Source organism: Canis lupus, chromosome 11 (assembly GCF_048164855.1).
Source record: "Canis lupus baileyi chromosome 11, mCanLup2.hap1, whole genome shotgun sequence".
Classification (NCBI taxonomy): domain Eukaryota; kingdom Metazoa; phylum Chordata; class Mammalia; order Carnivora; family Canidae; genus Canis; species Canis lupus.
In genome coordinates, this window is record NC_132848.1 from 44,371,858 (window position 1) to 44,394,434 (window position 22,577).

General features: G+C 43.1%; 2 protein-coding genes and 1 long non-coding RNA gene across 6 annotated transcripts in view; 2 read left to right on the forward strand and 1 right to left on the reverse strand.

Moving 5' to 3' along the window:
• RNF149 (ring finger protein 149) overlaps positions 1 to 1,789 on the forward strand; it is a 32,117-nt gene extending 30,328 nt beyond the window's left edge. The window contains exon 8 of the transcript XR_012039485.1: positions 1,017 to 1,789. The gene's annotated coding sequence lies outside the window, so the exon portion shown is untranslated. The remainder of the gene's footprint in view (positions 1 to 1,016) is intronic.
• CNOT11 (CCR4-NOT transcription complex subunit 11) lies at positions 357 to 15,384 on the reverse strand. Its single transcript, XM_072844491.1, has 7 exons — positions 14,829 to 15,384; positions 12,081 to 12,245; positions 5,782 to 5,934; positions 4,013 to 4,215; positions 2,954 to 3,156; positions 1,529 to 1,625; positions 357 to 1,441 (listed from the first exon to the last, which is right to left on the reverse strand). Exons 1-7 carry the CDS (start codon positions 15,358 to 15,360, stop codon positions 1,244 to 1,246), a joined length of 1,551 nt encoding a protein of 516 aa, XP_072700592.1. The 5' UTR covers positions 15,361 to 15,384; the 3' UTR covers positions 357 to 1,243.
• A 246-nt stretch (positions 15,385 to 15,630) lies between these two features.
• Positions 15,631 to 21,868, forward strand: LOC140643083 (uncharacterized). Of its 4 annotated transcripts, none has more exons than XR_012039491.1 (4): positions 15,638 to 15,765; positions 16,788 to 16,904; positions 19,120 to 19,249; positions 20,486 to 21,714. It is a non-coding gene; the product is annotated as an uncharacterized lncRNA (long non-coding RNA). The 4 variants fall into 4 exon arrangements; XR_012039490.1 differs by lacking the exon at positions 15,638 to 15,765 and adding an exon at positions 21,721 to 21,868 and having other exon boundaries at positions 15,772 to 16,904; positions 20,486 to 20,675; XR_012039489.1 differs by lacking the exon at positions 16,788 to 16,904 and having other exon boundaries at positions 15,631 to 15,765.
• The last annotated feature ends 709 nt before the right edge of the window (positions 21,869 to 22,577 follow it).

Here is a 22,577-nt window from a genome sequence, read left to right on the forward strand (position 1 = left end):
GTGATGTCTACTTTTAGGTATGGAGAGAAATCAAGGTTGTTGCTAGCATTTTGTATGTTTAAAGGCATTCCTCTGTTACACTGGCTTGGGTTATTTCCTTTAAGCAAGTTATTTACAAATCTCTTACTTTCATAAGAACTAAGAGTACTGCTGTTTTGCCAATATTGTAAGATTAGAACTTATTTATGTTCCTCTTAAAATCACTAGGCTTGGTTTCCCTTTAACTTTTGCTGAGGGCTAAACTGGAAGGTAACTCCTGTTGAATTGATTATTTCCCTAGAAAGAATATGCTTTGAAAGTAACCTCAGTAAACTAATTTTTCATTTTCTTCAAGTAAAAAAATACACATCAGATAATATAGTTCATAAAAAACTTTAATGTAAGGCACTGTTGTCCAAAGTTAAATGAGGGATAACAGCCCACACGATGCCATCTGCCCCATCACAGGCAGCAGGTACAGTTCCCACTCAGGAAGAGATTTGACATGACAGTTCCTCAGTGGTGATACTATCTCCCAAAGCATGGACTAATAGTTTTCCTTAAAACAAAAAAGTAACTATCTTAGACTGATAACTGAAGAACAAACATCTTAAGGGGAAAAAACCCCAGAAAACCATATCAACTATTGTAGTCTTAAAAGAAGGTTTCTAAGAGTTCCCATGTTTGTAAGAGGTCCAAGAAATGCATGTCTTTTGTTGTCTAATAAGTCCCCATGACAAGAAAGGATTGAGTTAGAAGCATGTCCTTGGTTCAGACTGTGCTTAATGAGAAATAGGGGACTATATGCATAAATGGGTTGAAGGACCAAACTTCTATTTGCCACTTGATTCCAAAACATTCAGCTGATTTCACCTCAAGGGCAGTATGACAAATTCTTAAGAATGTCTTCATTTACTTTCATTAAATACTTTAATATAAGAACCTTAAGAAAACTGGATTCTTGATTTATTGGTAGCCTATAACTTGTGTTTTAACATTGCTCTACAGTGCTAAAGACCTTATCTACTGTCTTGCAGGAATTTTTTGGATAACCTTTACTCCTAATCATCAGTAAGACACTTCCAAGTTCTTACCAAAAATCCATCTCCAGGAGTGAGTCATCCAGGAAAGGAAAATTTTGCTTTAAGTAGATAAAGTGGTGTTTATATGCATTAGGCCAAGCAATCCACTCAAGGTTCTAACAGTTTTTAAAAATTAAGTCACAATACAGCTGAACAAGGAACGTGGTGGTTCTGATGAGGTATTATTTTGACATTTTGGTCTCAGAAGGTGTTTCTCCAGTATCCAATGTCTTCAACAACCGGAAAAGGCCAGCAGCTTCTCGTATCCTACTGAATTCAATACAGAATGCCTGCACTTCTATAAACAAGTCCTGCACATTAATAATTTTGTTTCGGATCAAGGACTGGAGAAAGACACACACAAGACGAACCAAACGATTCTGAAAAAAAGAAAGCCAGTTTTAGTGTATCCATTTTCTTGGCAGGTATTTATAAAATTTACAATTACAAAAATTTCTGTTACTTACCTGCATGTATTTGTCCTTAATTTGTTCACAAGTAGAGATGCAATTTGATATATAAAGGTGAATAAATTCAGGAGGTAGATCAACAGCAGTAGTTAGTCTGTTTCATAAAGTTAAAAAGTTAGGGCTGTTAAACACTGTTAATTATATTTTATGGTTACTTATTTCTAACTTAGGATCAGTTACCTAGTTGTAAACATATTTATGTAAATGAGCCTGAGCCATTCTGCTTGTTAATAAAGGGGATTTCCATTTTTAAGTCTATACTTAGCATTACACATGGTAATTACTCATTTTTTTAAAAACATTTCTGTGTGTCCTCGGTTGAATCATAATTCAGTTAATGGTCTTCAAGCTCTCATAAGTAACATTTACTAAACCCCGATTATGCCTAAGTGCTATACGCAAGATGGTATATCTGAGAAGGAGGTATAGTTTAGTAAGTAAATAGTACACTATATATAGCTAAATGGTAAAATGAGGGGTTTACAAGAAGCAGTATAAATGAAAATATGGGAAAAGCCTTGAACTGGAACCTAGAAGTGTTCCTTATAACCTAGTGGATGCTAGGAGGAAAAATCTTGGAATCTGGGATTAGTATGGTACATTTAGGAACCTGGTGATAGAGACCCAGACAGAAGGCATGGTGGCATATTAGAATCTTGTAAAGGAAAGCTGGTATTCTCCAAAGGATTCTGTGGGATAGGAATTCCATGTTCAGATAAAGGGATACTATGCTACCTATATAGTATGAATTTCCAAAAGAAATGTGACTGTAGAACCTTTTTCCATAAGGCACTGAGGAACTAGTGCTCCAAGGAATAGTGGTGTGGTCACTTGAGATGGGGGGTGGGGAGCATAAGCAGACTTTGTCCTTTAAATTATTCTCTAGAAACAATAATATTGATAAAAAAGATGTGGTTATTCTTGGACTAAATCTGGTGAAGACAATAATGCTGTTAAGAATGTAGTGAAGGGGGAAGAAGCAAGCACTCAGAGGTAGCTCAATCCAAGGACTGAACCGGAATGAAGACCCTGAAGGAAGTGGGTGGGAGTCTTCACCGAAGGGGAAAGGCTTGAGCAGAGAATGCATAAGTGAAGTATACTTTCAAAAAGCAGGTAACCAGTTTTGCCAGTGACAGAAAGTAAGGTTGAAAAGACCACTCTCCTGTACACATACTTGTGATCACCCAGCTTCCAGCCAGGCGAAGCCAGGCTTTTTCTCACTGGCTGGTAAGCTTAAATGGACATGGTCTTTAGCAAAATTTCAAGAAGGTTTAAAAAAAAAAATCCCTGCCTTAAAGTCTGTTGCAAGTTTTTCCCTTCTGGCCAGTTAGCGTCTATATTATACCCCACATACACACACACACACACACACACACACACACACACACACACACACACATCTGATTGAGTATAAACACTTACCGATTTACAACTTCCATTGAATGCAAGGACATGTCCATGTTGACCAGGACTGAAAAATACTCCGTGATCTGGCTTGACTGCATTAACTTCAGTAGCATTTCTATAGCAACTAGGGGGTTGTTTTCCACTAGGTCAGGAAGTTTGGCTGGAGTCAGGCCAATATGATAAACGAGTTTGGGGTCTTTTTCCAACTCACCCAGGAGCTAAATACAATCAAATTTTTAAAAAAAGAGGTTTTTGAGTCAAAAAAAATTGTCTGCATTGAACCAACTTCATAAATTTCTTCCTTCAAACCCATTATTATAATCATGTCTTGAACTGCAAAGACTATTTACAAATATGCTAATGATCTCTCCTCCTGGGCATTAAGCCAAACTTGGTATTGTCTGGTTGGATATAATGTCTGGATTATATAACAATATCATCCTTAACTCCTTTGTAGACCTTTTCTGTCCTCGGCTAGAACCAAAAAATAATTTAGTTGCCAACCAGCTCTCCAGAAAAGCACACACCACAGAGAACTGAGGAATAGGAGAAACAAGAGTACAGCCCCAGGTGGAGAACAAATGCTTGAGGAGAGAAGCAGGAAGGGAAGAGGGAGAGCTGCCCTGTTGCAGTCCCTCACTTTGCAGGATGATGCAGTTCAGGTCCTACTCAACTATGTAATTCAAATAGTTCTCTTCAAAAACATAAGTGCTTTTTCTTCAAAATTCTCCACACTTCCTCCCTACTGGCAAATACCACAGTGAACTGTTTCAGGAATGGCCTAGCAAACAAAGTGAACTACAAACACTGTAATCACAGGATCAAAAGTGAGATCTATCCTACCCCTCCTCTCCTAGAGTCAAAATCGTTCAAATAAGAGTTGATACATGTTGAATTATCAGTCTTTCCCCACCAGAGTAAAATGACTAGAACTGGAGAAGCAGAACAAAGATTCAGAGATCCAAGACTCCTTGGATGTAAAACCCTTCCTACTGCTGACTTCTGTTGACAGGGTCATTTAATTGGCCACTTAATGTGGAGGACTAAAGATAAGAAATGCTTATAAATAAATACCTGTGTTTGTTGAGGAGACGATAAGGGGCTTTTGAAGGCTTTGGCCATTATTCGCTTGATCTCCACACCAGTGCTATTCTTGACACACATTGATTTGTCCCATTGAATCGTATGGTCAGGCTCTGTTGGATTCAGCCAAGCCAGCTCATCCTCACAAATGTGGAGTGGAGGTGGTGGACGAATAAACTCTGGGCGGAAATGGCCTTTAATGAGAACAGGAATATTTGTTTCATTTAGTAAGCTAACATCTATACACATCTTTATAAAGGTAACATGATAAAACGCTCAAGACTTCAAAATCCAAGGCAGAGATGATTTAGAAATTCAGGGTTTTATTCAGAATACCAACAAAACGAAATATCAATAGAACATCATTATGCTAGACAGCAAATCTATTTTTCAAGAGAGAAAGGCACTACCATGATCTGGCAATTTTTAATTAAAGCATGATCACCACTCAGAAGCAAAGGATACAACTTCACATACTGGTAAAAGTTCTTATGGGAAAAATGAAATGCTATTTGATTCTGTTCATCCTACTCTTGGTTACCATTATTTTTATTCAGAGACCACTATTATTTGTAACTTTTTTCTTTGCATTTCATGAAATGGCAGGAAACAGAAAAGTATAGCTGCCTTTTGACATTTTCAAATGAATCCAGAGACTTTCATAAATCCCCTAATTCAAAAATCCTGTACTCCTGTTCATAAAACTATACAAGAAAATGCAGTGACTCAATACTTCAACTATTTTCTGAAACAGCATTGATTCCTAAGTTTAAAAACCCACTAAAATAAATACTGGCTGGGATTTTTATACCTCATTTTGGTTTCCACACAGGGCCCTAAGGTGGCCTATTCCAATCATGGATCCTAGCCCATGCCAAATTTGAGACTAGTTTATTGAGGTTTTCTAGCTAAGAATCATCAGTTTATCTTGAAATATCCTCTCTCTCATTTTTATCACCAGGACTAGCATCTCAATCTCTTTTCAGAGTATTTATAAAAAGATAAAAATTTTGACATTTTATGAGAAGTACTACTACTGTGATAAAGGAAACATTTCCGTGAAGTACAGATGCCTCATGTTAGCTAGATTCAGTATCTAATTGATTGGGGTTTTCACATACCTTTCTGGTGGCTCATGCAACAAAAGTTGTGCTTAAACAAATGTTAAATAAAAATCAGCATGTACCATGGGCTTTCAGGCATACCTGTGACTGGATGAGACCTCAGTTATTAAGCCCATTTATGCCAAAGATGTGTTAATGGCATTAAAGTCATGTAAGTTTAAAATTCATGGTAACACTGTAATTTGGAGAACATTTTCCTTATTCTTAAGCATAAAGCATGCCTTCATCATTAAAACCACATAGAATACCATGAAACCAAAAGATGCAGCTATCGGATTTCATGTTCAGTAGGTGTTTTCTTTGAATTAAAGTAAATTAGGAACTATAATATTAGTAAAACTTTACAAGGGAGAAGGTAATGATAAGATTAATAAAGCACTAAAAAAGAAAAGGTAATACATTACAAGACTCCTTTTTGTAAAATCTATCTTCCAGAATGCTGATAATAAAAAATTTGGTATGTAATTTTATTACAGAAGAAACTAAACTGACCACCTCTACTCTGTTCTACTAGACGCTAGGAGGTTTTTCACTGAATTCAAGTCTAGGGAGCAACAAAAAATAACTGCTTTAGAAAACCAAGTCTCAGGGTATTGGTAAAATAAAACCCAAGTACATAAAATTGTATGTACCTACTTTCAATAGGCGGCTTTGGTCCACTGACTAAAGCTTCTGTGATTTGAGAGGCAACCGAGCTGTCAAATCCAGAATTTGAAGAATCTGGGTCCGGGTCACTGAGAATACTAGGGAAGCTAGCCTTACTTTGGGTTGGCAATTCAGACTGACGTTCTGAAAAAGGATAAAATAAGAGATATTTTTAAATTGAGGGTACCACAGGGCAAGAGAATAGACAAGCTACTAATTGGGAATATAAACAAAAGGCAAGATTCAATCTATGTTTTTGTATTGTCTTGTTTTTTTTTTTCCAAAAACTACAAATCAAGCAGCCAGCAGCAGCTATAGTCCGGCCTCTCAGCCAGCTGTGCTGGGGGCCACTCCTACCCCTTAGAGCACCCTGAGCCATTGCAGACCATTCACAACAAGAAGATACATACAGCCCACACAACAGATACCCCTACAGTGCCTGGTACTTGTGACCAAGGAGGATTGAGGTACTGGGCTCCTCAGGGCATTTTATTTTTTTCTTTTTTTAAAGATTTTTAAAATTTATTTATTCATGACAGACACAGAGAGAGAGGCAAAGACACATGCAGAGGGAGAAGCAGGCTCCATGCAGGGACTTGATCCCAGGTCTCCAGGATCAGGCCCTGGATTGAAGGCGGTGCTAAACTGCTGAGCCACCCGGGCTGCCCCTCAGGGCGTTTTCTATATAAGGCCACTATTTACAAGATGAGGAGACTTAACTGACATACCTACTACATAAAAACAAACAGACTCAGACAAAATGAGACAGAGGAATATGTTCTGAATAAAAAAACAACACAAAACCTCAAAAAAAGAACTAAGGGAAATGAGATAAGCAATCTACCTGATGAAGAGTTTGGGTAATGGTCATAAAGATCCTCACTAGAGAGAAAAGTGAATGAAGTCAGAACAGAGCTGGAGAATACAACTGAAATGAAAACTACACTAGAGAATCAACTGCAGATAAGCAGATAAAGACAGTATCAGTGATCTGGAAGACAGGGTAAAGGAAAGCACCCTAGCTGAGCAGCAAAAATATTAAAAAATTTTTAAATGAGGCTAGGTTAAAGAATTTCTTCTGTTCAAGTATAATGTTTGCATTATAGGGAAACTCAAAAGAAGAGGCAGAAAACATTTGAAGAAATAATCACTGAAAACTTCCCTAACCAGGGAAACAGCCAGGTACAGGAAGCAGATAGCCCCAAGAAGGTCCACATCAAGACACATAATTAAAATGTCAAAAATTGGGGCACCTGGGTGGCTCAGTGGTTGACTGTCTGCCTTTGGCTCAGGGTGTAATCCCGGGTCCTGGGATCGAGCCTCACACTGGGCTCCCCACAGGGGCCTGCTTCTACCTCTGCCTATGTCTCTACCTCTCTCCTGTGTCTCTCATGAATAAATAAATAAAATCTTTTAAAATAAATACAATGTTAAAAATTAAAGATAAAAGAGAATCTTAAAAGCAGTGAGAAAAGGCACATAGTTACACAGGAAACCCCATAAGGCTATCTGATGTTCTTTCAGCAGGAACAGCAGGTCAGAAGAAAGTGGCATGATCTATTCAAAGTGCTAGGAAAAAAACATGAGAGTGCTTGCCCCAGCAAGGTTATCACTCAGAACTGAAGGACAGAGTTTATCAGACAAACAAAAGTTAAAGGAGTTTACCACCACTAAACTAGCCTTACGAGGGGCAGCCTGGGTGGCTCGGCAGTTTAGCGCCTGCCTTCAGCTCAGGGTGTGATGCTGGGGACCTGGGATCGAGTCCCACGTCGGGCCCTGCATGGAGCCTGCTTCTCCCTCTGCCTGTGTCTCTGCCTCTCTCTGTGTGTCTCATGAATAAATAAATAAAATCTTAAAAAAAATAAAATGTGGAACACAGGGTGTCGGGTGGGGAAGTAAAAATACAGTGCTTTCAGAATGTGTTCAAACTTAACCATTACCTTAGACTGGTATATACAAAGAATATTATATACGAATATCAGTAACCACCAGTCAAAAACCTAGAATAGATTCAGAAAAAAGGAAAAGAATCCAAGCCTAACACTAAATAAAGTCATCAAACATAAGGGTAGAGAGCAAGGGAAGAACAGAGAACTGCAAAAACACCTGGAAACAACAAAATGGCAAAAAGTATGTATCAGTGAATATTTACTTTAAAAATAAATTAAGTGCCCATTTACTTTTAATTCAAAAGGTATAGGGTAACTGGGTAAAAAGACAACACCTATTTATATGCTTCCTACAAGAGACACAAACATCAAACCCAAAGACAGACTGAAAGTGAAGGTATCCCATGCAAATGGACGGGGGGAAAAAGTTGGGTGGCAAGACAAACTAGACCTAGAGCCTAAAACCAAGACCGAGCCTAGCTGGCTCAGTTGGTATTGGTAGATGGGACTCTTAATCTCAGGGTCGTGAGTTCAAGCCCCACACTGATTGGGCTTGGAACCTACTAAGTACATACATATATATATATACATAGGGGCACATGGGTGGCTCAGTTGGTTAAGTGTCGGACTTCAGCTCAGGTCATGATCCCAGGGTCCTGGGATAGAGCCCCATGGCAGGCTCTGCACTCAGCTGGGAATCTGCTTCTCCCCTCTTGCTTTCATACAGCAAAGGAAACCATTAACAAAATGAAAACATACTGAACGGGAGAAACTATTACAAATTCTGTATATGGTAAAAGGTTAATATCCAAAATAACTCCTACAACACCAAAAAAAAAAAGGATTTAAAAATGGGCAGAAAATCAGAACAGACAGTTCTCTAAAGATATACAGATGACCAACAGACACATGAAAACAGGGACGCCTGGGTGGCTCAACGGTTGAGCGTCTGCCTTCGGCTCAGGTTGTGATCCTGGGGGTCCTGGGATCAAGTCCCACATCAGGCTTCCTGCATGGAGCCTGCTTCTCCCTCTGCCGGTGTCTCTGCCTCTCTCTCTTTCTCTCATAAACAAAATCTTGGGGGGAAAAAAAAGCCTTAAAAAAAAAATGGACTGACTTCAACAACCATTTAATTTAAAAAAAAAAAAAAAAAAAAGGTTGAATGGCCAATAAACCTTTGAAAAGATGTTCAGGGCAGCCCCGGTGGTCCAGCGGTTTAGCGCCGCCTTCAGCCTGGGATGTGACCCTGGAGACCCTGGGATCGAGTCCCACATCAGGCTCCCTGCACGGAGCCTGCTTCCCCCCGCTGCCTGTGTCTCTGCCCCCTCCCCTCTCTGTCATGAATAAATAAAATCTTTAAAAAAAAAGTTCAACCTCACTGGTGGGGGTGTGGGGATCAGTCAAAACACAAGACACTATTACATACCCTTCAGACTGACAAAAATTAAGCCTGAAATCATCAGATGCAGAGAATGTCAGGTAATTTGCACACTGCTAATGGGAATGAAACATGGCACAGCAACTCTGGAAAACAATCTGCCACTAGCTAGTGAAGTTTTACATTTGCTTATCTCCCTAGAAAAAATATTTTCACATGTACTACCAGAATGAACATAGCAACATTATGTCCATTAATAGTAAAATGGGGGGGATCCCTGGGTGGCTCAGCGGTTTGGCGCCCGCTTTCGGCTCAGATCATGATCCTGGAGGCCCAGGATCGAGTCCCGCATCGGGCTCTCTGCATGGAGCCTGCTTCTCCCTCTGCCTGTATCTTTGCCTCTCTCTCTGTGTCTCTCATGAGTAAGTGAGTGAAGTCTTAAAAAAGAAAAAAAAAAGTAAAATGGATGGAGAACTTGATATTCCATTGTATGAATGTCACAACAGCAATGAAAATCAACCACTACAATTCATCAGTATGGATTCACTTTACAATTAACACCCAAAAGAACACAACATGTTTCCACATATATCTCAAGTTGAAGAACATCCAAAGTTAAACTACAGGCATATATAAAGGTGAGGGCGATAAAGTAAATCCTGATTATCACAAAAATGAGGTTAGTGATGGGGGAGAAGGGGAGCAGCTAGGAAGAGAAACACACAAGGAGACTCTAGGTCCTGAAACATATTTCTTAACCTAGATGATGCTGCTCCAGGGTCACTTTATAATTCCTTAATACATGCAGATTTTATGAAACTACGTATTTCAGATTTTGTAATTTTTTTAAGATTGATTGATTTATGATAGAGAGAGAGAGGCAGAGACACAGGAGGAGGGAGAAGCAGGCTCCATGCCGGGAGCCCGACGTGAGACTCGATCCCGGGACTCCAGGATCGCGCCCTGGGCCAAAGGCAGGTGCTAAACTGCTGAGCCACGCAGGGATCCCCAGATTTTGTAATTTTTAAAAAAGATCTTATTTATTTATTTGTGAGAGACACAGAGAGAGACACAGAGACATAGGCAGAGGGAGACAGATTTTGTAATTTTGAAAAGACAGGGCTAAATTCCTGATTCCTTAAAGAGCTATCAGTGTTAATAAAAAAAAAAACAAACAAACATGGATTCAGTGGGAAAACTGTCAGACATGAAAGATGCCTTGTATCTATAACATGTTCAACTTCATTCATTTAATAGGAAAAATTCTAACTAAAATCATCCCAAGATGCTGTTTTCTCCTATTGCTAGCTAAAGTACAGAAAATGAACATACTCTTGACAAAAATATAGGAAAAATGTTTAAATTGGCACAATGTGTAGTAAAATAACAAGTACAGGTTATCTGGAATTTTTAATAAAGCCTCTGAAATATTGACATTGTTAATAGGGTAAAAAAAAAATGCCCCTTGTAGTTACTTTTGTATAACTTGTCTGCTTGTTTATTTAAAGTTAAAAAAAATGCAACTGCATCCTCCATAAATACACCTCTGGTCCATAGATCCTACTGCAAGACATGAATTGCAGGCCTCTGCAAAGGTGAATTTGTGTGTAGCCAGCTCCAGAGAAGATAAGTGTAGCACTTTTTTTCCCCCTGATATTTGTAAAAATGCATGGATTAGGACATCTTCAATCTGGGTAGGAGACAGCAAGTTTAGCCATTTTGCCAAGCTTTCTCGAGACTAACTCTAGCATATATTCCTTTCTGGGCTTGATATACTTTAAAACTTTCTCACAGTCGAACTCAAGTCATCCGAAGTTGCAAGGGAGATCAGACCTGATTCTCACGTTATTGAATACAAAGCAAAAGCCCTCAGAATATATATATCCCTTCTGAAGGTAAAATGACTGAAACTGCCTGTCACACCTCTGTACCCAGCTCTCATACAATCTTTCAAGAAATAATCATATTTTATTTCCGTAAGTAGATTATATCTAGCACTAGTGAATTAGCATTTCTGCATACCTTCAACCTTAAAAGTCTTAAAAAGATTTCTCGATTTCAGAAAATAAACATTGTTCTAATGTGATACTCAGGAGTTAAAAAGTGAGGGTCGGAATGTTCCAAGGAAAAAGCAGTTTATTGAACGATGTCACCTTGTATAAGAAACCAAATGTCACAGACGCATTAAGTCTAGTAAGAAGGATGGGGGACTGTCAAAATTAATACTGCAGCTCACTCAGTCACAAGGTGAAGGGTTCACAAATTTGCCCATATATTAGAATTTCCCTAATCAATCACTCTCAGTGCAGTCTAGCAAAAGGTGCCTCTTCTATCTTCCCTACTCAGAGAGGCTCTGACCATCCAGGTCAAGAAAGCTCCTATTTTCTATCACAACAGGCTTCTGCTTCAAGAGATCCCATTCATTTATATGCGTCCCACAGAAGGCGCCAAAGCAATCTTGAAACAGCAGGACAGGGGAACTTTCACACATCCTGACTTCAAAACTTACTACAAAGCTACTGTAAGCAAATGTGTGAAGTGAAATACAGACAGACAAAGCAGTGATCACTGAATAGAGAACCCTGAAATAAACCCTTCCATATAAGGTAGAATGATTTTCAACAAGGGTGCCAAGAGAAACCATGTGGGCTATTCAGGGTCCCCTAGGATTCCGTATGAATTTTACAATGGGTTTTTCCATGTCTGCAAAACATATTGTTCAGATTTTAATAGAAATTGCATTGAATCTGCAGATCACTTTTTTTTTTAAACCTACTAAATTTTATCCAGCATTCTTCTTAAATTGAAAAAGCAATCAATTCAAGTGAAAACTCAGAGTGAATTTATATACCACATTAGCAAGGATCCAGTACTGAGGGTACATTTCTCATGGAAGTTATGAAGCTTTTAGCACAATTACAAAGACCTTCATTTTAAGTGGGGACCCTTAAAAAAAAAAAAAAAAAAAAAAAAGGGCCTAATGCTACTACACAAGAATACCCAAACCACTGATTGCTCCTTACCAGCCAAGGCTAGCTGAAGCCCACTAATATCCACAGACTGGCCCATGTTTCCAACGTCCATCAATGCAATCTGTCGAGGTGTCTTCTTGAAGAGTTCTCTTGGGGGTGCCAGCATTAGCTGGGAAAGAAAAAACTTTTCTGGTGGAGTTATAGGAGGTAAAAATCCTGTAAACAAAAATGTATAACAATTTCTCCAATGGTTATTTTTAAAAATTAACTTGACTCTGGTAAAATTAGCATTTGCTGCTTGCCATTTCCACTCACATATTTTTAAAGACAAAATTATTTAAGTTTCAGTTAACCAAATATATACATTTATGAAAATGCAATTAAATATACCACTTGAAATTCTGTGATTTGTGGCAATATCAAAAATGAAACTTAAATTTTTAACTATTAAAAGCTCTGTATCCAACATGCAAAGGCTAAAGCTTAAACATGCAAGCAAAAACAAATAAAAAAAGCTAATGCTCAGAAATGCTTTTTCTCCCTTGCTTCTGTGAGCAACTGTACAAGTTGAAGAGACCAGGAGCATCAGCAGCACAGGTACACATGTCACACCTGCTTCAGTGCACAGTACAGCCACAAAAATCCCCCAGTGCTGACTGCTGTTCCTGTCTGTCACGTTCCGTTGCTCAACAAGCCTCATCTGTCCCACAGCAGCACTGTTGCCAGACTCTGTTCCCCTCATCTTCATCTCCCCTCCTTTCTTGTCTAGACTCCAGGACAGCCTTCCTCACTTTCCCAGCTCCGAGTTTGGACTCCTGCCCACCTATCACCCACAGTCCACACTCCCACTTACCACTTAAGTTATATTTCTAGGTACGAATCTCACATTACTTAACCTGTTTACACAGAATTAAACCCCAAATTCTGCACCATGAGATCATAATCTAGTTCTGACCCACTTTCCTAATCTCATCTCTCGAACTCCCCTCCAACCCACACATCCTACACTCCAGTTACACAAAATCTCCCAGGTTCTCAGACTGCTGATTTCAGAACATCCAATATACCCAGTTCTTTAAAAACACCTGACAGGGCCACACCCTTCCCTCATACACCCCATATCCCACCCCTAACCAAGATCCAGCAAAAACCTCACTCCCTCTAAGAACCTCTCCAGCCACACAGGTGGTTGGTCGTCTGTGCCACTGGGCATTTCGTATGTGACCTCTAGTACAACCCTTACTCCACTGGGTTATGGCTACATTTATGTCTCCTCAACCAGACCTCAAGCTTCTTGAGTGAAGAGAAGCTGTCTTATTTACATCTAGATATATTCTCAATCCTACCTCTGCGTCAGAATCACCTGAAAAACTTTAAAAATATATCCATTAGATGCTCACTCTAGACATACAATACAAGCCCCAGTATTGATATTCCCTGTTTTCCATTTAAGCACCATCCTTACTTCAATGAAAGTAATGATAATAGTGATTAACAGTTATTGTAAATACTTTTATTTCTCATAATAACCCTACCAGCTAGGAATTATTACTATCTGCATTTTACAAACAAAGAAACTGAGGCACAGAGAGGTAAAATAACTTATCCATGGAGTCCTCCCCGGACAGATTTGTGTTTACAATGCAGTCTATGGTCTGAATCTAGGTTTAGGCTCACGGCATTTGAAAGGGACCTAAGTCATCCTTCCCCTGCCTGAGCTGGCCTTCAGAATTCAAAGGGCTCTCTGAGTAAATCCCACGCTGTCCCCATTGTCTGCTAGGGGCCTCCTAGGCTGGTGGGCTTAGGCCTCCCAAGATATGTTGCATTACCTTCCGGGCATTCTCAAACGTAATGAAAGCCGCCTTGGGTACGAGTACCCTAAGGACATCTCATCCTACACAAAGTTTGCTCCTCTTACATAAGAGCAGCGCAATAAACCAACCACGAGATGCTTTAGATGGAGAGGAGATGCCAAGCATGAATGCCAACTAGCTTACGGGGTAGAAGCCCTCCAGTGCCACGAAAAACTTCTTGGTATCATCTCAAAACCCACTGCCTTCACCTTTTAACTCTGTATAGTGACCCCTACCTAGACAGTGCTCTTTTTCCGACGGTCTAGTACCGGAAGATCACACTTTCCCACCTCTGTCTGCTTCCCCCACTACATGGGGCTTTGTCTCACTAATCACCACCCCCTCTGTGCCTTTCTCCTTTCCTGGCTGAGCCTTCTCCCAAAGTCAAGTCTCATAAAGCATCTCTTTGGATGAATGAATGAGTGAATGAGTGAATGAATATAACTAACTAACTAAGGAGGCGGCCTCGAATGAAACCCACTGATCCGATCTCACCGGCACTGCACAAATCTACATTTTCCATAATGCCCGGCAGTCCTGCGTGTTCTAAGGTAGGCCGCGAATCTGCGACGACCTTCTACCCTCTGCCCATCCCATTATCCAGGGCGGGACACGCAAGAGACCGACGACGGCGGCTGCCAAACCGTTAAGCGCCGCTTAGTATCTATCTCGGCCCGACAACTCTTCGGGCTCTGGGCTTCATCTGGTCGACGGACACCTCAGCGCGGGAGCAGAGGGTCTTAGCTACGACCGAGTCACACGCCAGGCGGGCTTCCCGAGAACGGGGTGCGCCCGGGGGGCTAACGCTCCGGGCCGCGGCCCCGGGTCCGTGGGCAGCTCCCGCGTCTCCGCTCTTCGGCCGAGCTCGCCCGGGCGCAGGCGGAAAGCGCCCAAAGCCTGCCCAGCGCACGCCTGGGCTCCGGGGAGCGGCGCGCCGCGGGCGTACCTGAGAGCGGCGGCCTGTCGGGCTCCTGGCCGCCGCGGGCGGGCGGCGCGGGGTTGAGCAGGTGCGCGAAGCTGGCGGCGAAGGGGTTGGCGGCGAGCGGCTCGGTGCGGTACATCTCCCAGAGCAGGTAGAGCGCGGTGAGGCGCTGCGCCGCGCTGGGCAGCAGGTCCGGCTGCTGCAGCAGCATGACGAGCACCGAGCCCAGGCGGAAGTGGTCGGCCTTGCTGAAGTAGTGGTGGAAGGCGGTGGACAGGCCCTCGAAGGTGCTGCCGCCGCCCGCCTCCTCCGAAATGATGCTCAGCAGGCTCGAGAGCTCCTTCGGGGTCAGGCTCATCCTGCCCGCGGGGCCCCCCGGGCCTCCACTGCCCGGCCCGGGGCCGCCTGCTCCGCCTCTGCCGCCGCCGCCGCCGCCGCCGGAGCCGGAGCCTCCCGGGCCGCTCCTGGACGCCGATCCCGCCGCTTCCCGGGCACCCCTCTGCTCCGCGGCGGTGAGAAGCCGGCCAGACGCCGCGCTCACCCCGCCACCGGGCATCAACCTCGCCCGCCCGCCCCGCTTCCCGGCCGCAGTGGCCCTGGCGCCGGCTCGCCCCGTCCCCACGGCCGTAAAGCACGCTGTGACACGACAGCGTCGCAAACAAAACACGTCTGGGAAGCGGAGGGGCAGCGCGGAGCCCGAGCGCGGCGGGGAGCGAGGCCGCGGGGGGATCCGGAGACGCTGGGGGGCGGGGTGAAGCGGCCGGAAGTGGGGGGGCGGCCTCGGGCTGCGGGGGTCCTGCCGCGGGCGCGGGGGGCGGGGTCCGCGCCTCGACCCCAGGCGGACCTGCGCGGAGCCCCCGCGGCGGAGCCCGGCCGGGCCGGTGCCGGTGCCGGTGGAGCGGGGCCGCGGCGTCGTCTGCAGAAATGCGCCTGCGGTTCTACAGAGGTTTCTTAACGTAACGTACGTGACGCCTCATGATTTTAAAGTGTTTAAATGCGAGTAACTGGGGCAGCCCCGGGGGCTCAGCGGTGCAGAGCGGCCTCCGGCCCAGGGCGTGACCCTGGGGACCCGGGATCGAGTCCCGCGTCGGGCTCCCTGCGCGGAGCCTGCTTCGCCCTCGGCCTGTGGCTCTGCCTCTGTGTGTGTGTGTGTGTGTGTGTGTGTGTGTGTGTGTGTGTACGCTCTCATGCGTGGGCAAATAAAATCTTAAAAAAAATAAAAATAAAAAATGCGACTAACTGGAACGAGGACCTTTCTCGTAGCCAAAGTTAATGTCCAGTCTTACCATCCTTTTTTGCACAAATGCAATCCTATTACACTTGAGTTTTTGTACATGGTTATGTTAATGGGATTTTGAGAAAATGTTTCCAATAAATACTCAACAAAATTGTGCAACTTTTTTATCCTGCCTGCCCTGAGGCGCTGGTTCCAGCCCCAGAAGACGGCGGTCCGGGTTTGAAAAAAGCAAAAATACCGCCCCGGTGACTCCGGGCTGAAACCCAGTGGCTTTCCCCAGACTTGCCCAGCCCCTCCCTGGACCTACAGGAACCGAGGGGATTTCTCCAGCGATTTCCACCGGGCGGGCACGTTTGGGAAAGCCGGGCTGCGCTGAACAATGCTAGCAGCTCAAGAGTCATTTAGTTAAGTAAAAAAAAAAATTTTTTTTTTTAAGATTTTACTTATTCATGAAAGACACACAGAGAAAGAGAGGCAGAGACACAGGCAAAGGAAGAAGCCGACTTCCTGCTAGGAGCCTGATGTGGGACTCGATCCCGATTCCTGGGATCACGCCCCAAAGCCGGAGGCAGAGGCTCAACCGCAGAGCCACCCCGACGTCCCTAGTTCAGTAAATTCCAAACCAAAACTGAAGGAGGAGAAACGGCTGGATCACCAGTGTGCCAATCATGAGGGCTTCTTCAGTTTACTGCTAGATTACCCACTAGAAAGGTCCTGCCAAGACCATTTATTTTTGTCTTAAGCAGAGCCCAACAATGGACTTGAACTCAGGAACTCGAGATCAAGACTTGAGCAGGCATCGAGAGTTGGGTGCCCAACTGACTGAGCCACCCAGGTGGCCCCAAAACCTTTCTAACAGCAGCGTACGTATGCTACACCTGGACTGTTGGGAAACTGATTTGAATTAGCTTGAAAATATTCTTTTTTTTTTTTTTTTTTTTTACTATGGTAAATAAACCTTATTGTATTTGAGCCGTTTTTCATTGTGGGGTCTATTTGTAATAGCTCTGTGTGTGTGTGTGTGTGTGTGTGTGTGTGTACATATACATACGTATACACAAATATGTAGTTTTGGAATGTAGGTGAGGTTTGGTGGGGTGAGGTCCAGAGCAGAGAACCAAGAAAGAATTCTTGAGACATCTTTGGTGCAAAATGGTGGTTTTATTAAAGCGTAGGAACAGGACCTGTGGGCAGAAAGAGCTGCTGCACCAGGGTTCTGAGGGGTGTTTAATTATATACTTGGGACTTGGGGGAGGTAAAGGAAAGGGAAGTTTCAAAGGGGCTTTCGTACCCTGAAGAAGACTCACGGATACTGGAGGCCTTGCCATTGTCAAGTTAAGGTTACTTTTCCCTCTAGCACCGCATTAACAATAAGACAGTTGGGAGCTTCCAGAAGGAATGTCACACATACCCCTCCCCGCAGTGAGGCGGGGGTGGGGGTTGTTTGCTGCGTATCAGCTTGTGCTTTGTCATTAGCTAGCCTTCTATATATATATATATATATATATATATATATATATAAAACTATATATATTTTTTACTATTTTTTAAGATATTTCAAAATATTTGAACATATAACCCACCACCACCAAAAGAGCTAAATACTTTTCGTTCTGTAGGACCATTTTCTTGTTTTAAAGATTTTATTCATTAATTCATGAGAGACACACACAGAGAGAGAGAGAGAGGCAGAGACACAGGCAGAGGGAGAAGCAGGCTCCATGCAGTGAGCCTGACGTGGGACTCGATCCTGGGACCCCAGAATCTCACCCTGGGCCAAAGGCAGGCGCTTTGGGACTCGATCCTGGGACCCCAGAATCTCACCCAGGGCCAAAGGCAGGCGCTTAATTACTGAGCAACCCAGGGATTCCCTAAGCAGTTTCAATTGCACCTACAAAGACTCTATTTCCAAATAATGTCATAATCTGAGGTTCCACGTGGACACGAATTTGGGGGATTCTATTCAACTCAGTAAGCCTGAGGGGAGGAAAAAATTTTCCTTGGCCCATGGTTCTTCCAACTAGACTAATAATTGAATTTACATGAGACAGATCAACAGGAAGAAAAAAAACCCTCAAATTTTTATTACTTGGGCCCGGAGGCCCAATAATAAATTGAAACCTAAAGAAATGACCAAGGCAGGCAGTTTTCATACTTTCAGACAGACAATAAATGCATGAGGAACTGACAAGGCAAAGAAAATGACTTTGGGAGCTTCAGTGAGTAAGGAATTGGACACAGAGGTCGAGGTGGGGTAGTAAATTAGTAAAAAGTAACAAGCGGCGTTTGTACAGCCTTCTCGGCTCTAAATGTCACATCTCAGATGATAAGGGTGTCTCTTTACCTCCCAGTACAGGGAGGGTACTGGTCACAGGAAGGTTTCAGGGGGACAGAGGAGGGTCTGAGTGTCCTTCTTTTACAGGTTGCCTCTTAAATTTTATTTTAGGTGCACCTGGGTGGCTCAGTGGGCGAGCATCTGCGTTTGGCTCAGGTTATGATCCCACTGTCCTGGCATCAAGTCCCGCCTGGGGTTCCCCGCAGGGAGCCTGCTTCTCCCTCTGCCTGTGTCTCCGCCCCCTCTGTGTCTCTCATGAATAAATACATACATACATAAAGCCCTGCTCTCTAATGCTTAAGGGAGTTTGATGACCTCGTGGTCAGCCACCTCCCCCCCCAGCCCCATAACTGTCTGTGCGGTCTAGAATCACCCTCCCCCTACTGGAGAATCACTTCATCCTTTACAATAACCAACTTTACCATATAGTCAAAACATCCATATAGTCAAAACATACCATATAGTCAAAACATACCATATAGTCAAAACATCCCACCAAAACGGATTTAAATTCTTTCTAAAATGGATCACCTTTCCCTCTCTTTGGATGGAGTGCACAGACACAATATAACCCTGCCCTCATGATGCTCTGCTACAGTGATGACAAGGGCCAGTTAGGCATAAAGAACTATTTGCTCTATACAAAGTGTCCTCCGGTTGCTATACTTTTTTGAATTCTTGGGTCTGTCTTTTATAGTTTTTCTATTTCTTTCATCCCTGTTGTGTTGTCGTTATTCTCTCAGGAGAGTGAGCCTTGCAGTTGGTCAGACAAAAGTGGTGCAGCAAGAGGGCATCTGGCTGCTGGAAATTGGATTCTATGACGCTGGCTTAGAGACTTCTCAGGACACTTGCTGCTTCCTTGCTGAGCCGCAGGTAGCTGAGGTCAATGGACATTTGGCTTTCCTGTCTGAGCTAAACTCTTGCCAGATGTTTGCATCTGTTTTCATCCTTTTGTAGAAATTATCTTGCTTTGGGGGCACCTGGCTGGCTCAGTTGATTAAGTGTCTGACTTTGGCTTAGGTCTTGATCTCAGGGTCCATGGATTGAGCCCCACATTAGGCTCATTGCTCTGTGGGGAGTTTGCTTCTCCCTCTCCCTCTGCCCCTCTCACCACCTCGTGCTCTCTCATAAACAAACAAGCAAACAAATAAATAATATAAATATAAATATATTTTAAAAAATAGATGAATGATTGTCAGATTAGGGGTGGTGGTTGGGATGGAGAGGCAGAGAGATGGATGTGATGCTAATGGAACAGTTCTGTATGGTAACTGTGAAGGCTATACAAGTGTACATGGGTGATAAAATTGCACAGAACTATACACATACATTGTAAGTGCTAAAAGTGCTAATTTCCTAGTTGTGATTATGTTTTACAGTCACACAAGATGTTACCACTATGGGAAACTGGGTGAAGAGTACATGGGAACTCTCCCCACGTATTATTTTGTAATTTCCTGTGAATCTGCAATTATTTCCTTTTTTCTCTTTTAAGTAGGCTCCACGCCCAGTGTGGGGCTTGAACTCATGACCCTGAGGTCAAGAGTTGCATGCTGTACCAACTGAGCCAGATAGGCACCTCTTTTTTCTTTTTCTTTTAAGTAGGCTTCCAATTATTTAAAAATAAGGTTAAAAAATATTTAAAAATATATAGCAACATTCCTATGGTGTAATGCTCAATGCCAAAAGCAAATAAAGGTGGTATGTATGTATACACACACACACTTAAAGTGGTAAACAGTGGTTTTCTTTAGATGGATACCTGTTTTTCTTTTTACATTCATGTGACTTCCAAATAAACATGCATTATTTTTTTTTTAATTTTTATTTATTTATGATAGTCACACAGAGAAAGAGAGGCAGAGACACAGGCAGAGGGAGAAGCAGGCTCCATGCACTGGGAGCCCGACGTGGGATTCGATCCCGGGTCTCCAGGATCACGCCCTGGGCCAAAGGCAGGTGCTAAACCGCTGCACCACCCAGGGATCCCAACATGCATTATTTTTAAGGTGGAAATAATCTTATTGAAAGACAGAAAACATCACTTGTAAGTGTATGACTGGGATTTGTTCTCTTTTACTCAAACACCTGCCGATGTGTTTCTTCCAGGAGTGTCTCGCCTTTCCCAAACTGAAAGGAATGCCACATGTCCCTTCCACTTTGTTCTGCCTCGGGAGACGTGGCTAGCTCCCTTCCAGGTTGTGGACAGCTGCTTCAATCCACTTTCCACATGGAACTCCAGGAAACACGAGGCAAAACAGTCTAAGTCTCCCCGTGGTGCGGCCTCATAGCTCTTGTGGTTAGTTTTTCTTAGCCCTTTTGTGTGGTTCTTTCAGAAAAAGACAGAGAGAGGCAAAACAGAAAGAGGCAGCTTCAGTGGGAACTTTCAGTTTTCTGCCCATGAGCTGAATAGTCACCTCCTGTGAATACAGTAGCATCAGAAAGCTCTTTCCATTTTTTGATTCTCCCTCAAAGCCCTTTCATATTCTGCCTGTGGTCAGACATTTTTTGAGGTTTCTTCTCAATTCAGGGCATTCAAACCACTTGACCAACAATGTCAGAAAAGCAGGAAGCCAGGTAGGTAAGTGCTAGCTTCAGAGTCAAGTTCAAGCCCTGCTGCTGTGGAGCAGCTCACAGACACCTGCCAAGCCCATTTGTGTGCCTGCTGCCCAGCTGGGGCTACACTGTGAGTGAGACCAGGTCCCTGCCCTTGAGGAGCTTTTAGGCTAGATGAGGCGAAGCTTAGTCTTTCCTCTGCTTTGTACCTTTGGGCAAGTTGTTGACTGCTTTGAGCCTCAGTTTCCCCTTCTGGGTAACAAGAAAAATCCACAGGGAAGGAAGCTGTTCTCTGGGTCTCCCCCTGAGTCCTCTTACCTATCCTGAGAAAGAAGAGAAAAAAGTTCAGTTCATTTGTTTTTTAACAAAAAGATTGTATTCATTTGTTGAGAGACAGAGAGAGAGTGAGCCAGCATGTGCAGGCGGGAGGAGGGGTAGAGGGAGAGAGAATCTCAAGCAGACTCCATGCTGAGCACAGAGCCCAATGTGGGGCTTGATCTCACTACCCGGAGACCCTCATGACCCCAGCCAAAATCGAGTTGGACACTTAACCAACTGACTCACCCAGATGCCCTAAGTTGGGTTTATTTTTAAAGAATTAATCTTTCTGAGACTCCTGAGTGGCTCAGTGATTGAGTGTCTGCCTTTGGCTCAGGTCATGATCCCAGGGTCCTGGGATCGAGTCCCACATCGGGCTTCCCACAGCCCTACCTCTGTGTCTCTGCCTCTCTGTGTCTCTCATGAATAAATAAATAAAATCTTAAAAAAAATCTTTGTGAATTTTTCAGCATGAAACTGGCTTCAGGGGCAACGCCGGTGGCTTAGCGGCTTAGGGCCCCTTTCAGCCCAGGATGTGATCCTGGAGACCCAGGATCGAGTCCCATGTTGGGCTTCCCGCGTGGATCCCTCTGCCTCTTTCTCTCTGTGCTTCTCATAAAAAAATAAAATAAAATAAAATAAAATAAAATAAAATAAAATAAAATAAAATAAAATAAAATAAATAATAAAATAAATAAAATAAAATAAAATAATAAAATAAAATAAAAAAATAAATATTTTAAAAAATAAAAAAAGAAACTGGCTTCACTGTTTACCTTCTCCAATTAAACTTTCACTTTAATCTTTCGATGACCTCAACACAACACATGGGACATGAAATCGGGTATCAAGCCTATGAACACCCCTTTTGTTCATTCAGCAATAAACGATCCTGTTGAAGAGAGCTGGCAGTGCCATTCATTCATGGCAACAACGGGAGTGAAAGCAGCAACAAATTGTAAATTGTAAGTTAAAAGCTCAAAAGGGGAAACGAATGAAGAACTAAGTGGTCATTGCTCTCATTTCCCTGTTGTAGATAATTCCAAGACCTTTGCCTTTGTTTGCGTATAATTGTACAGGAACAGGAACTCATGCCCAAGGATAATTAAGTATGAGCTACAGGGCAGGTCCTTTGGCATTTGGAGGGGGACAGCGAGACAGGATTGTCATGATCTCAGTCTATTGGGAAAGGAGCATAAAGGAAACAGCCTTGCGTCCGGGGTAGCACGGAGTCTCGGTTAAGAACACGAGACCCGAGGCCAGCTGGCGGGGCTCGAGACCCACTCCAGTCACCAGCTTCGTGAGGGGAGCTCTGAATGTGTTCTCG